The sequence below is a fragment of the Salmo salar genome, chromosome ssa22, assembly GCF_905237065.1.
Source record: "Salmo salar chromosome ssa22, Ssal_v3.1, whole genome shotgun sequence".
In the NCBI taxonomy this organism is placed as follows: Eukaryota; Metazoa; Chordata; class Actinopteri; order Salmoniformes; family Salmonidae; genus Salmo; species Salmo salar.
The window spans coordinates 6,364,978-6,381,162 of NC_059463.1; the positions used below are offsets into that span (position 1 = coordinate 6,364,978).

The window sequence follows — 16,185 nt, forward strand, 5'->3', positions numbered from 1 at the left end:
CGCGGGCTTCTGCGACGCCCGGTCCTTGCACACTGCATGTGTAGGCCTATATATAAAAAAAATATATTCTTAGATAGTCTTACTTTGAAATGAACTTGGAATGACTATTTCGGGCAAGTTATTTGTTTATTATAATTAACACTATTACAAACTAGGCCTACATGTTGTTATTTATTTGTATTAAATAGATGTGGTATACTAGCTGAAAATGTGTGTTTTTAACAATACAAATATTTACACTGTTTGGATTCCGCATGCAGGAGTCAATACTTGTACTTAATATTTATAGCCTAGTTAAAGGAAAATCCATGTCCACGTGTATAGCTCTTACATTGTTAAGCTCTTACATTGTTTGAACTTCCAACTCCTATCAATCTCAAAGAAATACTTTGCTCCGAAAAGCTATAGTTCTCCCAATCATAGGGTAAATTAAAAACACATTAAGGAGATAGCTTCATATAAAATATTATCTTGATGACGTACGTTACGGATAGAATCAAACTTGGTATAGCCAATGCATTGATCCTGAAAATGCAGCGGTTTTAAATCCAATTTCGAAATGAATTATTGGCTCCGTTTTAGAAACAAAACCAATTATATTATTTTTCGACTTAGATATAGGTAGGCCTATCAAGAAAACCGGTGCTATTCTAACGAATGAAGACGTTTTGGTGCGTAAAATGCAAGCCTAAGAAATAATGCTGAATTTAAATTGAAATCAATAGCAAAAAACATGTTTTTCTCTCTCGATTGGCTATATGGAATTAACTTCCACCTTACCATCTATAGCCTATTTTAAACAACGAAACAAGAAAATAAGCATTTTCTTCATGAATAAACGAACAATAATTTGACATTTGATCCACATTAATTCCAGTAGGCTAGGCACGTCAACTATCGTTGCCACTGAAGACACGCGCGTCCACTTGTCGTAAAAAAAACAACAACTAATGGTCAAGCAACAAATATTTGGTCAAATTCTAGTCTGAAAGTTACATAACCCGGTCCATAGAGTTGATGTGTGTCTCCTTTCAGTTCCCACCTAGCTCCTTTTATACACGTAACGTCATGCAAGATTCAAAGCCCCCAGAATGTAATTGGATGTTAGAATGAAGTGTTGTAGAATACGGGGGGGTGGGGAGGGGACAAGGTATCACAAGCACCTCCCCTAGAAATGCAGCAAATCTCTCCCGTTTTCTTCCGTGGGGTGGCTACGCGCTCTGGGGGGCTGGAGAAGTGCTTCACGAAGCCGAGTTCTTGTATTGGCAGACTGATGATGACACGTGCCTCCTCCGTGCCACCCCCAGGCTCCAGAGTACGGCACTGACCTCAGTAACCGCCAAGGAAAACCAACTGTGGAAGCGTTGCTGCAGCCGTTATTATTTAATAAACGAACTGAATATAATGAATTGCAACAATTTTGCGTAATCCTCTGCGCAATACATTTCCACCCCCTAAAAAAAAAAATCGCGCATCAAGTTCGGACGTTTTCGTCGAGCTAAAGACTAGAGTGCCGGTCACAAGATGCGAAGACGGAGCGCCGACGTCTGAAGGTGAAATGAACCTGGGGATGATTAAGAACAGGAGTACTTTGATCAAGAAGTGGAGATAGCAACTTAAAAACCATCAAGGCTTTATAAAACAACCGTCCGTACTATAGCTTCGTTTTATTCATATCCAGAAACAGAGTCGCAATCTAGTTATTGACTATTTATTTTATTTGAACAACAACAAAAATTGTCCCCAACGGCTAGACAGAGAACGCAACAATGGCACATTTAATCCGAAGCAAGTTTCAAAATAAACTGTCAAATGCGGCCACCTCCGTGTCGAATAAATCCACGGCGAAGGTGAGCGGCATGATGGCCAGGATGGGCTTCCAGGCCGCCACAGACGAGGAGGGACTGGGCTTCGCCGCATGCGATGATTTGGATTACGACCACCGGCAAGGACTGCAGATGGACATCATGAAATCGGATGAAATGGGTGGTGGTGACATTGGAGAGGGGAGCGGAGAGGGTGGGATGGGTGGAGGAGAAGACGGAATGGCGGCTGGGGACAGCCACTACCAGAGAGACGGCACCGGCCCTCCGCTCTCAGCTTCTAAAGCCTCAGGTCTGGGAGAAGAAGAAAAATCACCGAAAATCACCGCGTGGGAAGCTGGCTGGAATGTCACGAATGCAATCCAGGTAAAGACGCATAATTAAAACAGCATGCCGCTTGCAGGTGTCCTATCCCACTCATTCATTCAACGATTACTTCATGTTACCTGCCATATATAGGCTGCCAAATGTTAATAAATGTAAACATACATAGCATTTCTTTCAGTTATCACCAAATTGATTGCGAACACAAATCCCTCTTGAAAAGGCAAATAGAGGCTAAGGCATTCGATATTCCAACAGTCTCGTAAACCCGACCCTAGGCAACAGCAGTGTTAAACCAGAACATTAAAAAAATAGTGTGAGGCATCCCGGATGTCTAGAGACACTAATATTCCAAGAGTTCCTTATATACTTTTTTTTTTAATTGCCCGAGCCCAATTCACACAAAAACAACCTTTTGATTTTGGATAAGGAGATGAATTGGGGTATTTGGAGATAATTGATGTGGTTTGGGAAGGTTCATAACCTATGAAGAAATAAGATAAACTACACACTGTTACAATGAGGTTAAACCAATGCGAAAAACGCAATGTTTTGTTGTATTTCATTATCTGAAGCCACACACACAGCCGAGAGAATAATTATAAAATATCTAGCATATAAACACAAATATTCTAATTCCAGTTGACAAAAGAAAATGACGCGCACTGATATGTGGATGCGGCTTTACGCACGAACTTGGCTCTGTGGATCTGGAGCGCATTCAAGCAGGAGTTATACTATTCGAAAGGACTGAATCTCCCCTTCTAGATAGTCATTTCGTCAAGGTCATTCAGAAATGTAGCCTAAACTACGCTGCTCTGTGCTTTCCTCGATAGCCTATCATATACGTTATAGCTAGTCTATAGCTCATTTCATCGTTGCATTACGCACAGGCTAAGCGTGTCTATCACCTTCAAAGGTGTAATAACGGGTCAGGGGCGACCGTTGAAGTGTTAAAGTGTACTTGACAGTGTATCTGTATGTGGCAAAAAGTCCCAAGACAAGCGCCGTCCCATCATGCGCTATTAAAGCTATGATCACCATCATGACAGTCACGATTTAATCAGGACGTCTCTCCACCCTATTGACAACTACAAAATTAGCTGGAAAGGGCACGCTCACAGCTAAATGGAATGCCCACCAGAACCCACACCAACAAGCAAGCATGTCACCCAATGAATCATGCACACACTATCTCATAATGCGTAATCCATGTAGGCCTACGTAAAGTGCAATAGTCATTCAACAAATGCTCCATTTTGTAAAATAATTGTTTCATTTGCAATTCCTATATTTACGCCCACCCATCTCCAACATGTTTAGTTATTATCAACAAATACCAGGCTACATTTTGTAAACGTTTATCTTGAATGTATCTGGTTATTATGCCCATAAATAACTTCCTGTATGTTTTCAGGGGATGTTCGTTCTGGGTTTACCATACGCCATTCTCCACGGGGGATACCTCGGACTGTTTCTCATTATTTTCGCCGCCGTGGTGTGTTGCTACACGGGGAAAATCCTCATCGCCTGCCTGTACGAGGAGGACGAAGACGGCCAACTGGTGCGTGTAAGGGACTCATACGTGGACATTGCAAACGCCTGTTGTCAACCGAGGTTTCCATCTTTAGGTGGCCATATCGTGAATGTAGCCCAGATCATCGAGCTGGTGATGACGTGCATCCTGTACGTGGTTGTGAGCGGAAACCTGATGTACAACAGCTTTCCCACTCTCCCCGTCTCACAGAAGTCCTGGGCCATCATGGCCACCGCCGCCTTGTTGCCCTGCGCCTTCCTTAAGAACCTCAAGTCCGTGTCAAAGTTCAGTTTGCTGTGCACTATCGCGCACTTCGTCATCAACATCCTGGTAATTGCCTACTGCCTCTCTAGAGCGCGCGACTGGGCCTGGGACAAAGTCAAATTCTACATCGATGTGAAGAAGTTCCCCATTTCTATTGGAATCATCGTGTTCAGTTACACGTCTCAGATTTTCCTTCCGTCACTCGAGGGGAACATGGTGAAGCCCAGCGAGTTCCACTGTATGATGAACTGGACCCACATCGCTGCATGCGTCCTCAAAGGCCTGTTCGCCCTTCTGGCCTACCTGACCTGGGCGGATGCCACCAAGGAGGTCATCACCGACAACCTGCCGTCAACCATCAGGGCTGTTGTGAACCTTTTCTTAGTGGCCAAAGCTTTACTGTCATACCCATTGCCATTCTTCGCTGCGGTTGAAGTATTGGAGAAATCCTTTTTCTGTGAACGAGAACGCACATGGTTCCCAGATTGCTATGGAGGCGATGGAAGACTGAAAGCGTGGGGCCTCACTCTCAGATGCACCCTTGTGGTGTTCACGTTGCTCATGGCCATTTATGTACCGCATTTTGCTCTTCTCATGGGTCTGACCGGAAGCCTGACAGGCGCGGGTCTTTGCTTTCTGCTCCCCAGCCTCTTCCACCTCAAGCTGCTATGGAGAAAGCTGCTATGGCACCACGTGTTCTTTGATGTCGCCATATTTGTAATAGGAGGCATATGCGCCATCTCTGGTTTCATCCACTCAATGGAGGGACTAGTAGAAGCTTACAAGTATGGCATAGAAGACTAGCCAAGCCACTGTCTACTGGATATCGATGTTACTGCACATCCCTTTTTAGTGTATAACTGAAATCCCCACTGAGCGCAGTCAGTGCATCCCTGCTAACAGAATTCATGCGAAATAAATGCGTGCACCGAATGCCGTGCAAGCACTCATTTGTGCTCACTCATTACATACACACACGCACACGCACGCACACGCGCACACACACACACACACACACACACAGTGGGACAGAGTCTAAATAGGATATGGACAATTCAACTTGTAATGTATAAATATGAGAACAAAATGCATATCCATATTTTTCAGTGGAGTGAAGGTTTACAATAGTTCAATCGACCTAAACAAAATTGCAAAATGGGACATGTTTCTTCATCTCTCTGTGGTGGTTTCCCATCTTGAGAGACATTTCATTTGAAATGCAAGTATGTGGTTTTGGACGACCATTTGACGGCATCGTGACTAAATGGTATAAAAAAAAGTTGTGCGTTTGATATGATGGCACTTTCTTCTACATGATTTTCAATGTTTCAGTGGGCAGTGAATGTGATTATTAATTAACACATTGACATACTGTAATGTGGGCCTATTATGATGGCAACTAATATAATGGCAATACATTATAAGCTATCAGCAAGACAACATAAATATAATACATATCGTGAATGATGAAACAGTGTGTTAATGAATACTAGGAATATCCCAAATATCTTGGAGATTTATTTAGAAGTCATTTGTATTCTCTCCAAGCGCTATATTGAAACAGTATTAGTCATTATAAACAGCTACATTGAATGTATAATATTCAGACAAAAGAAAAGTATTGTGCAAGGAAAGACGTGTTTTGTAAATTTGAATAACCATTAAAACACATGGTTAGGCCTAAACACATATCGCACAGGTTATGAAATTGGGAAGAAAAAAGACGGCAAAGTAAAAGGCTGTGTCATTATGTGAAGTAATAGGCTGTGTCATTATCGTTTGAAGAAGGCCCCTCAAGTCCGTCACTTGACCGATATTCGCCCCAGACAGAGGAACATCCTGTCACATGATTATCACCATGGAATTCGGTCACTGTAAATTCGAATTTATCCCCTAATGTTTGATATTATAATGCATTTTACTTGTACACTATACCTGCGAGATTCATTGAAATTATTCGATGTCCGGAATTAAGTGTCTGAATCATACAAATATGAAGAGATCATGAAAATAAGAAAATGTGCATAAAGACATTTTTTCATTCTGCACAATCCAACGGTCCTGTGGAAATGTTATAAAACCGTATGTGTAGTGTATTGTGGTTTCAAAAAGATGGAATGTAAATCTCAAATCGTTATCATATATCGTGAAAATGAATATTAAAGAATAAAGAAATAAGTTAAATTATATCATATACATTTGTGTGGGTTTTATGTGATAAAAACGAAAAACCGTGAGAACATGTACACTGAACAAAAATATAAATGCAACATGTCAAGCGTTGGTCCCATGTTTCACGAGCTGAAATAAAACATCCCAGAAATTGTACATACAAACAAAAAGCTTATTTCACTCAAATTGTGCACAAATTTGTTTACATCCCTGTTAGTGAGCATTTCTCCTTTGCCAAGATAATCTATCCACCTGACAGGTGTGGCATTTCAAGATTGAAGCTGATTAAACGAAAGTATCATTACATAGGTGTACCTTGTGCCAGGGACAATAGATGGCCACTCTAAAATTAGCAGTTTTGTCACACAATGCAATGCCACAGTTATGGGGAGCGTGCAATTGGTATGCTGACTGCAGGAATGTCCACCAGAGCTGTTGCCAGAGAATTGAATGTCCATTTCTCTACCATAAACTGCCTCCAACGTTGTTTTAGGGAATTTGGCAGTACGTCCAACAGGCCTCAGAACCTGCAGACCTGCGGGATCGTCTGAGACCAGCCACCTGGACAGCTGATGAAACAGGATTATTTCTGTCCCTAATAAAGCCCTTTTGTGGGGAAAAAGTCATTGGCTGGGTCTGGCTCCCCAGTGGGTGGACCTATGCCCTGTGGGTTTGCACAACCAAAGAATTTCTGCACAAACAATCAGAAACCGTCTCAGGGAAGCTCATCTGCGTGCTAGTCGTCCTCGTCGGGGTCTTGACCTGACTGCAGTTCAGCATCTTAACCGACTTCAGTGGGCAAATACTCACCTTCGATGGCCACTGGCACGCTGGAGAAGTGTGCTCTACACAGATCAATCCCGGTTTCAACTGTACTGGGCAGATGGCAAACAGGGTGTATGGCGTTGTGTGGGAGAGCAGTTTCCTAATGTCAATGTTGTAAACAGTGTGCCCCATGGTGCCAGACGGGTTATGCTATGGGCAGGTATAAGCTACAGACAACGAACACAATTGCATATTATCAATTTGATTGCACAGAGATAGCGTGATGAGATCCTGAGGCCCATTGTCGTGCGATTCATCCTCCGGCGTTCACCTCACCGTTCAGCATGATAATGCACGGCCCCATGTGGCACGGATCTGTACACAATTCCTGGAAGCTGAAAACATCCCAGTTCTTCCATGGTCTGCATACTCACCAGACATGTCACCCATTGAGCATGTTTGGGATGCTCTGGATTGACGTGTACGACATCGTGTTCCATTTCCCACCAATATCCAGCAACTTCGTACAGCCAATGAAGAGGCGTGGGACAACATTCCACAGGCCACAATCAACAACCTGATCAACTCTATGCGAAGGAGATGTTTCACGCTGCATGAGGCAAATGGTGGCCACACCAGATACTGACTGGTTTTCTGATCTACGCCCTTACTTTTACATACATATCTGTATTCCCGCATGTTGCGTTTCTATTTTTTGTTCAGTGTATTTTTTTCTGGATAAATATAATAAAATATGGAGATTTGTTTTGTAGAATTATTTGAGAATTATTGCAGATATAAAATAATGATTCATGAAAATTCATAGCATTTCTTTGTTTGATGAGATTGATTAGGGTTATTCCAGTGTCATAAGAAATCTAAATTACAGGAATTCTATGCAATTACATTCCAGACCAAAAAGGTAATGTATGTCTGTCTGTCTGTCTCTGTGTGTGTGTGTGTGTGAGAGAGAGAGGGTGAGAGAGCTCTAACAAGCTGCACTGCGAACTACAGGTGCACAAGTCACGTGCCATAATTGTTACCATTTGCTTCTATGATGGTCAATTTTAACCGGTAGTTGTCTATGAATCACTGTAGCCTATGTAATTTTTGCTAATGCTTGGAATAGCCTAGCCTTATAGATCTAAAATGTGGTTAAGTATATAAAGATACAAAAGGGTATAGGACAGGCGTATTCCATGCAGGTCACCCGCGATACAAGTCAGTATTTGATGCCCATCCCTGTCTGAGAACGTCGGGGAGATTACGTGGTAACCGGTCAATAGGCGCGCTGTTACCTTCAAGTCGGTTTTGGTTTCACTACGGCGTTATGAACTGGTATGGCGGATGTGCATAAGCACATGCGCTGATTCAAAGGTTGCGTGTTCGAATCCAGTGATAGAAAGTTATTTTTTATATATTTTTTGTTTTAAGCCTATGCCAAACCTTAACCCATACCTTAATAATTCGGAGTTAATACCTAAACTTAACCTCAACGTTTGGAACAAGTTCGAAATTTGACATATGGATGAACATCTAATTCTGCTGCGAGTCAGAGCTTGTAGAGTATTCAACCTGGGCATCACGCAAATATGTTTGTCCCCCAAAAATGTCCCATTGTTTTTATGAATGTCGCTAGCGACTAAACAGATTTTTAATTACAAAACATTAGAAAAGAGGATAATATATTTCTAATGATGTCAACTTTATTTCTCAACTCCTAATAGTGAGCAAATGAATCATTGGACATAATTACACTCACTGGAGTTTCAGACATAGGCTTTGAAAAGCACCCATGAGTAAGCCTACCAGTTGCTGCAAGTGCTGCTGGCTACTGGTAAGCTTCCTTGACATGGACATTTGTTTTGCCAACATGGCTAACCTTTGTTTAACCATAGCTAAACAGCTGCTATTAGCGAAAATGTGTTTGGAATAATCTTTCCAATTAATATGCCATGTTAGAGTTTACACTTCTTCCAGTAAGACACTGAACAAAAATATAAATGCAACATGCAACAATTTCAAAGATTGTACTGAGTTACAGTTCATATAAGGAACTCAGTCAATTAATATAAATTCATTAGGCCCTAATCTATGGATTTCACATGACTGGGAATACAGATATGCATCTGTTGGTCACAGATACTGTAAAAAAAAAAGAAAAGTTAAGGGCATGGATCAGAAAACCAGTCAGTATCTGGTGTGACCACCATTTGCCTCATGCAGCGGGACACATCTCCTCCGCATACAGTAGATCAGGCTGTTGATTGTGGCCTGTGGAATGGTGTCCCACTCCTCTTCAATGGCTGTGCGAAGTTGAAATATTTTAAAAGTCAGTTCCAATACCATATTTACATGTGCAGGGATACTGGAGTGATGGGGTAGATATGTTTAAGGGTAACGTGACTAAGCAACAGGACATAAGATAAGTGTAGCAGAAGCTTGCATGTGAGTGGGTGTGCGGGTGTGTAGAGTCAGTATAAATGCATGTGCATATGATGTGTGAGTGAGCAAATGATGGAGTGAGTGTTTGTGTTGGAGTGACAGTGTGTGTGAGTGTATAGGGCCCTGTGAGTGTGCATAGAGACATTATTGAAACAAAAGTTCAATAAAGACAAGGTAAACTCGATCCATGTAGCTATTTTGTTAGCTATTTATTTTGTGAAAATAGAGTATAAATAGACAGCAAAATAATTACAAAATAGCAAAGTTGGGTCGTTGATTACAAAACAGTAGCCATCCAGTTCGTTGTCCGTAGTTTATGCCTGCCCATACGTAACCCCACCTCCACCATGGGGCATTCTGTTCACAACGTCACCCACACGACGCCATACACACGTCTGCCCAGTACAGTTGAAACCGGGATTTATCCATCACGAGCACATTTATTTAGCGTGCCAGTGGCCATCGAAGGTGAGCATTTACCCAATGAAGTCGGTTACGACGCCTAACTGCTGTCAGATCAAGACCCCGGTGAGGACGCCGAGCACGCAGATGACCTTCCTTGAGACCTTTCTGGACAGTTTGTGCTGAAATTCTTTGGTTTTGCAAACCCAAAGTTTCATCAGATGTCCAGGTGGCTGGTCTCAGATGATCCCGCAGGTGAAGGAGCCGGATGTGGAGGTCCTGGGTTGGCGTGATGAAACGTGGTCTGCGGTTGTGAGGTCGGTTGGATGTACTGCCAAATTCTTTAACGAAGATGGTAGAGACATATGGTAGAGAAATTAACATTAAATTCTCTGGGAAGAGCTCTGGTGGGTGTTCCTGCAGTCAGCATGCCAATGGTACGCTACCTCAAAACTTGAGACATCCGTGGCATTGTATTGTGTAACAAAACTGCACATTTTAGAGTGGCCTTTTACTGTCCCCAGAACAATGTGCACCTGTGTAATGATCATGATGTTTAATCAACTTCTTGATATGCCACACCTGTCAGGTGGATGGATTATCTTGGCAAAAATAAGTGGATGGATTATCTTGAAGAAATGCTCACTAACAGGGATGTAAAACATTTGTGCACAAAATTTGAGAGAAATACGCTTTTTGTGAGTATGGAGATTTCTGGGATCTGTTATTTTAGCTCTTGAAACATGGGACCAACACTTTACATGTTGCGTTTATATTTGTGTTCAGTACATTTGGGGGATGTGAACATAATGAAAATCTAGCAAATCTAGTCATTTTTAAATGTTGATTATTTCTCCTTGCCATTATCATGCACCTGATAAGAAATGTGTTTTTTTTTTTTTTGCTAACATATGATGGGGGTCCCTGGGTCGTCAGTTTCCCTGGGCGGGGGTCCCAGGGCAAGAAAAGGTTGAAGACACCTGGTATAGGCTAATAGTTGAAGCTATGTGAAGCTTGTAGAACTTGTCCACTTTGGTTCATCATCGTGTATATGGAAATAAGTTTTAGGCTAACAGACGGTATGCTATTTTCCAGATTTTTGCTGTGGGCACAAGCAGATAAGCCTGCCTGTTCACTGAACATGTGGATTTGTGTTCAGAAAAAAACATCTGGACTGTAGTTTATTTATTTGTCGATCTCATTAGAGTTCACACTCGATCTCATTACAGTTCATAATCTGTTGATAAAGATTTCTATTAGTGGGACAGGCCTATGTTTATAAAACTGCATTCTGCAGAGGTCTACAGAAGCTGCCTGCCTCTGTAACGAGTGCACTGAGAGTCGGGAACGCAAGTTCGGGGAGTGTGACATAATACGAACAACGCACAGACAAGAAACAGAAACAATGACACCTGAGGAAGGAACCAAGGGGAGTGACATATCTAGGGCAGGAAATCTAGGAGGTGATGGAGTCCAGGTGAATGTCATTATGCGCTAACGCACATAACTACGGTGACAGGTGTGCGCCTTAACGAGCAGCCTGGTGACCATGACCCCAGAGAGGGAGCACACGTGACAACCTCCACCCAATTCGCACCTTCGATTAGCCCTCTCTGTGTCTGAAATTCAGCTACTAAAGAGGATGAGGTTATAAAATAGAAAAGATGAGACCAAAAAAGGCGTTGCTGTCTGACTATTTGAGCTAGAGTACCAGTCAAAAGTTTGGACATACCTACTCATTCAAGGGTTTTTCTTTTTTTTACTATTTTCCACATTGTAGAATATTAGTGAAGATATGAAATAACACATAATACATGCGTCTCACAAATACACGGCGGTTGGAACCAAACATCTCAAATTTGGACTCATCAGACCAAAGGACAGATGTCCACCGGTCTAATGTCCATTGCTCGTGTTTCTTGGCCCAAGCACCCTTTAGTGGTGGTTTCTTTGCATCAATTCGTCCATGAAGGCCGGATTCACGTCTCCTCTGAACAGTTGATGTTGAGATGTGTCTGTTACTTGAACTCTGAAGTATTTATTTGGGCTCCGATTTCTGAGGCTGGTAACTCTAATGAACTTATCCTCTGCAGCAGAGGTAACTCTGGGTCTTCCTTTCCTGCGGTGGTCTTCATGAGTGCCAGTTTCTTCATAGCGCTTGATGGCTTTTGCGACTGCACTTGAAAAGTTCTTGAAATGTTCCGGATTGACTCTCCGGAACTCTCTTCATGTCTTAAATTAATGATGGACTGTTATTTCTCTTTGCTTATTTGAGCTGTTCTTGCCATAATATGGACTTGGTCTTTTACCAAATAGGGCTATCTTCTGTATACCACCCCTATCTTGTCACAACACAACTGAATGACTCAAACGCATTAAGGAAAGACATTCCACAAATGAACTTTTAACAAGGCACACCTATTAATTGAAGTGCATTCTGGGTGACTACCTCATGAAGCAGTTTGAGAGAATGCCAAGAGTGTGCAAAGCTGTCATCAAGGCAAAGGGTGGCTACCTTGAAGAATCTAAAATATATTTTGATTTGTCTAACACTTTTTTGGTTACTACATGATTCCATGTGTGTTATTTCATAACTTTGATGTTTTCACTATTATTCTACAAAGTAGAAAGTAAAAATAAAAAACCCTGGAATTAGGTGTGTAAACTTTTGCCTGGCACTGTATGACGGATGGTGCTCTGAATTCACCAGTGAGAATTCAGATATTTACACAGAATATCTATCTACAAAAATGTACCTTTGTTCAACTAAAATATTTATGAACAAAACATCACTCAAACAGTTCTTATTAAACTAGGCTTCATTACCGTTAACATTCACATCGCAGTGGTGATATGACTGATTGCACTAGGTAGGCTGCAATCAAATCAACCGATCCTTATAGACAGGGAGAAAGACGTTACAACCGGTGACATTATTGGACCAGTGCCAACCACTTACTTCTCCTGACATATGCTCAACCAACTGGATTGTCCAAAATGAAGAAATGTAGAATTAGCAACCCATTTTAACACGATATTGACAGCTGGACACGTGTATAAAGCTTGCCGTATGCTTCCCAGTTAAAACAGTTCATGCATATGACGTTGTTTGTTATGGTTTTCGTTTTTTTGTGCACATTTGTTTCGTGAGGCAAATCGAAGACCCTTCGTCGGTGATTGGTCAACAGTATTACTCATAGGAGTGGGAGCCGTGGACGGGATTATTCAATTTAGTGTTTGTCATTCAACGAGAGAAGATTCGTTTTCATGCACATTTTATTTTCACTTGAGAAACATTTATGTCGACGAGGCACAGGAAGTGACAGTCTATTGCATACAATAGGTCTATAACTGTAAGAAGGTATAGCCTACCACTGAGACGCAGGTGAATGTATTACTGCACTTATGTTTAAACACCAATCACATTTCGTGTTTCATAGTAAATTAAATTACATTGGAATTGCGTGACAAATGTACGCACTAAGTAGCCACATGAAAATGAAGTTAAAACAAATTCTTTATTTCTCCCATAAATCAACATGTTGATGCATTGCTTCTTCATCAAAATGAGTGGGGCCCATCTAGTGGCAATAAAGAATATTGCAATGACAGGTGGAAAACAGTCCACTATACTTGTATTGAATGATTTTGTAGTTTGGTTTGCTTACTGTATTTTAACAATATGTACTGTTGTCATTCAGAGAGCACCTGTGCATTAGATATAGATTCGGCTACCTCAAAGCAATAAAAATAACAAATTCCACATATTTATACCTCATGAACATTGCTACAAGACTTAAATTCAACATTTATTTAATCAAGTAATGACAGGGAATTTGATCAAATTCTCAATTGTACAAACTGTAAAACATTTAAAAAGACAAAATGCCATAGAAAAGTAAAAGGTGGCAGACATTACAAGGGCATAAAGATGACTGATGACAAAACATTCATTTCATAGCATGGTGAGCAGTATGGAAGTCAAGCATTAAGCATGGGTTGTGTCATTAGGCACCAAACGTAATAAAATGCACTGAAACATGTTCTGTTGCGTGCCCTAATGAACAAGACGCTGGTCACAGTAACGCGTAGGACAGTTCGTTGGTGTGCATCCCAAAGGGCACCCTATTCGCTATATAGGGCACTATGGGCCCTGGTCAAAAAGTAGAGCCCTATATAGGAAATATGTTTCCATTTTAGACGCAACCTAGGAGTTCCTAATTTGCTCAACCCTACCCTAGTAGGATCTAAGTCCTTATTTGCTTTACTCAGGTCTGTGTGACATGGCAGTTGGCGTCTTGGTAGAGTTCTCCTCCACCCAGGGATGGGTAAGGACACCCTGTGGACGGGGTTGTGTTTCAGCAGCTTTCCTTTCAGGTCTCTGCTGCCGGTGCTAACATTGGCAGGGTACGTAAAATCCACCAGCAAGAACGAGAGGGAATTCAGAACTTTTATTACAGGTATATAATACATGGCACTTAGCAAATGCCTTTATCCAAAACAACTGTGCAGTTTCAAGAAGTGAACCCACAAACTTGCCGTTGTTAGTAGGGCTGATTGGTATACCATATTTTACTATATACACCGGTATTGATGTACAGACAGGTTTGGGTTTTTACTTTGCCTTCTATAAAGATGTGACACACCACTCCGTTTTTATAGTCTACAATCACCCCATTAAAAAGTGGAAATCATCGTACCAATCTGGTATGATCATTTCCTCCTTTTAATGGGGTGATTGGGTGCACCCGATTAGACTACAATCTTCTCCCCAAGCCCTGCAGTCATGGTTGCTCGAACACCGGTTCTCTTCAGTCTGCATGGTCAGTGCAGCAGATGCAACAATATGTTGATTACCACTATGCCGCTTTCCTTAAGGTAAATCCACAAGCGTTCTATAATTACACTAGTTTGTGTATCTAACTCTCTGCAAAGAGCTAGTTTATATTGTCTTAGCAAGCTGTGGCTAAAATAAATTGCAGCTAATGCTGAATAGCTAATAAATGTACTAGTGGGCCATAGAAAACTATATGCGTTTGTTTTTGAGACGATCAATCCATCTCGAGGAATGAGCTGGTTTTTACAAAGTGCATATTTATTTCCAAACATCAATTTGGATTCCCTCAATTCTTTCATAGAAGCCACTCCTCCATAGGTATAATTGTGTGGGCTTAACTCAGATAATGCATGTCATAACAAGATGCCCAGCGCTTTCTTAACACACAGTATTTCAGTTGCACCCCACACTAGTCTGTCCAATGCATATGCACGGCTTGCCCGCTCCATAGCAAGCTGCTCTATCCATTGGTGAAGTAATTTAATGTAGAGTTTGGGGTGTACGGTTTGAGCATAGCCTGAAGGTAGGGAGGGGCAGTTCCTCTTGCTGCTCTGTAGGCATGTACCATGGTCTTGCAGTGGATCTGAGCTTCAACTGGAAGCCAGTTTGCAGAGGAGCAGGGTGACATGGGCGAACTTGGAAAGGTTGAACACCAGGCGGGCTGCGGCATTCTGGATAAGTTGCAGGGGTTTGATGGCACAAGCGGGGAGCCCAGCCAACAACGAGTTACAGTAGTCCAGATAAGAGATGACAAGTCCCTGGACTAGGGCCTTTACCGCTTCCTGTTTGAGGTGGGGTCATAATCTACGGATGTTGTAGAACATGAACCTACAGGAGCGAGTCCCTGCTTTGATGTTTGCAGAGAACGACAGGGTGTTGTACAGGGTCATGACAAGGTTTGTGGAGTTGTCTACCGTGATGGAGAGGTCTTGGCACTGGCAGGCCTTCCCGGGAGGAAGAGCTGCTCTGCCTTGTCAAAGTTGAGCTTGAGGTGGTGTACTGACATCCAAGCTGAGATCTCTGCGTGCCTGGCAGATATGAGGATATGACGGAGCCGAGAGCCTTGATGTACAGGTGAAGTTGTTTACATACAGAAGTTTACATTAAAACTCAGTTTTTCACAATTCCTGACATTTAATCCAAGTAAAACTTCCCTGTCTTAGGTAAGTTTGGATCACCACTTTATTTTAAGAATGTGAAATGTCAGAATAATAGTAGAGAGAATGATTTATTTCAGCTTTAATTTCTTTCATCACATTCCCAGTGGATCATACGTTTAAATACACTCAATTAGCATTTGGTAGCATTGCCTTTAAATTGTTTAACTTGTGTCAAATGTTTCGGGTAGCCTTCCACAAGCTTCCCACAATAAGTTGGGTGAATTTTGGCCCATTCCTCCTGACAGAGCTGGTGTAAATGAGTCAGGTTTGTAGGCCTCCTTGCACACGCTTTTTCAGTTCTCCCCACAAATTTTCTATAGGATTGAGGTCAGGGCTTTGTGATGGCCATTCCAATACCTTGACTTTGTTGTCCTTAAGCCATTTTGCACAACTTTGGAAGTATGATTGGGGCCATTGTTCATTTGGAAGACCCATTTGCGACCAAGATTTAACTTC

The 16,185-nt window shown here is 41.8% G+C and overlaps 1 protein-coding gene across 1 annotated transcript; it reads left to right on the top strand.

The window, feature by feature from the left end:
* The first annotated feature begins 1,172 nt into the window (after positions 1-1,172).
* LOC106582678 (vesicular inhibitory amino acid transporter) lies at positions 1,173-6,142 on the top strand. Its single transcript, XM_014165974.2, has 2 exons — positions 1,173-2,189; positions 3,565-6,142. Exons 1-2 carry the CDS (start codon positions 1,770-1,772, stop codon positions 4,750-4,752), a joined length of 1,608 nt encoding a protein of 535 aa, XP_014021449.1. The 5' UTR covers positions 1,173-1,769; the 3' UTR covers positions 4,753-6,142.
* The last annotated feature ends 10,043 nt before the right edge of the window (positions 6,143-16,185 follow it).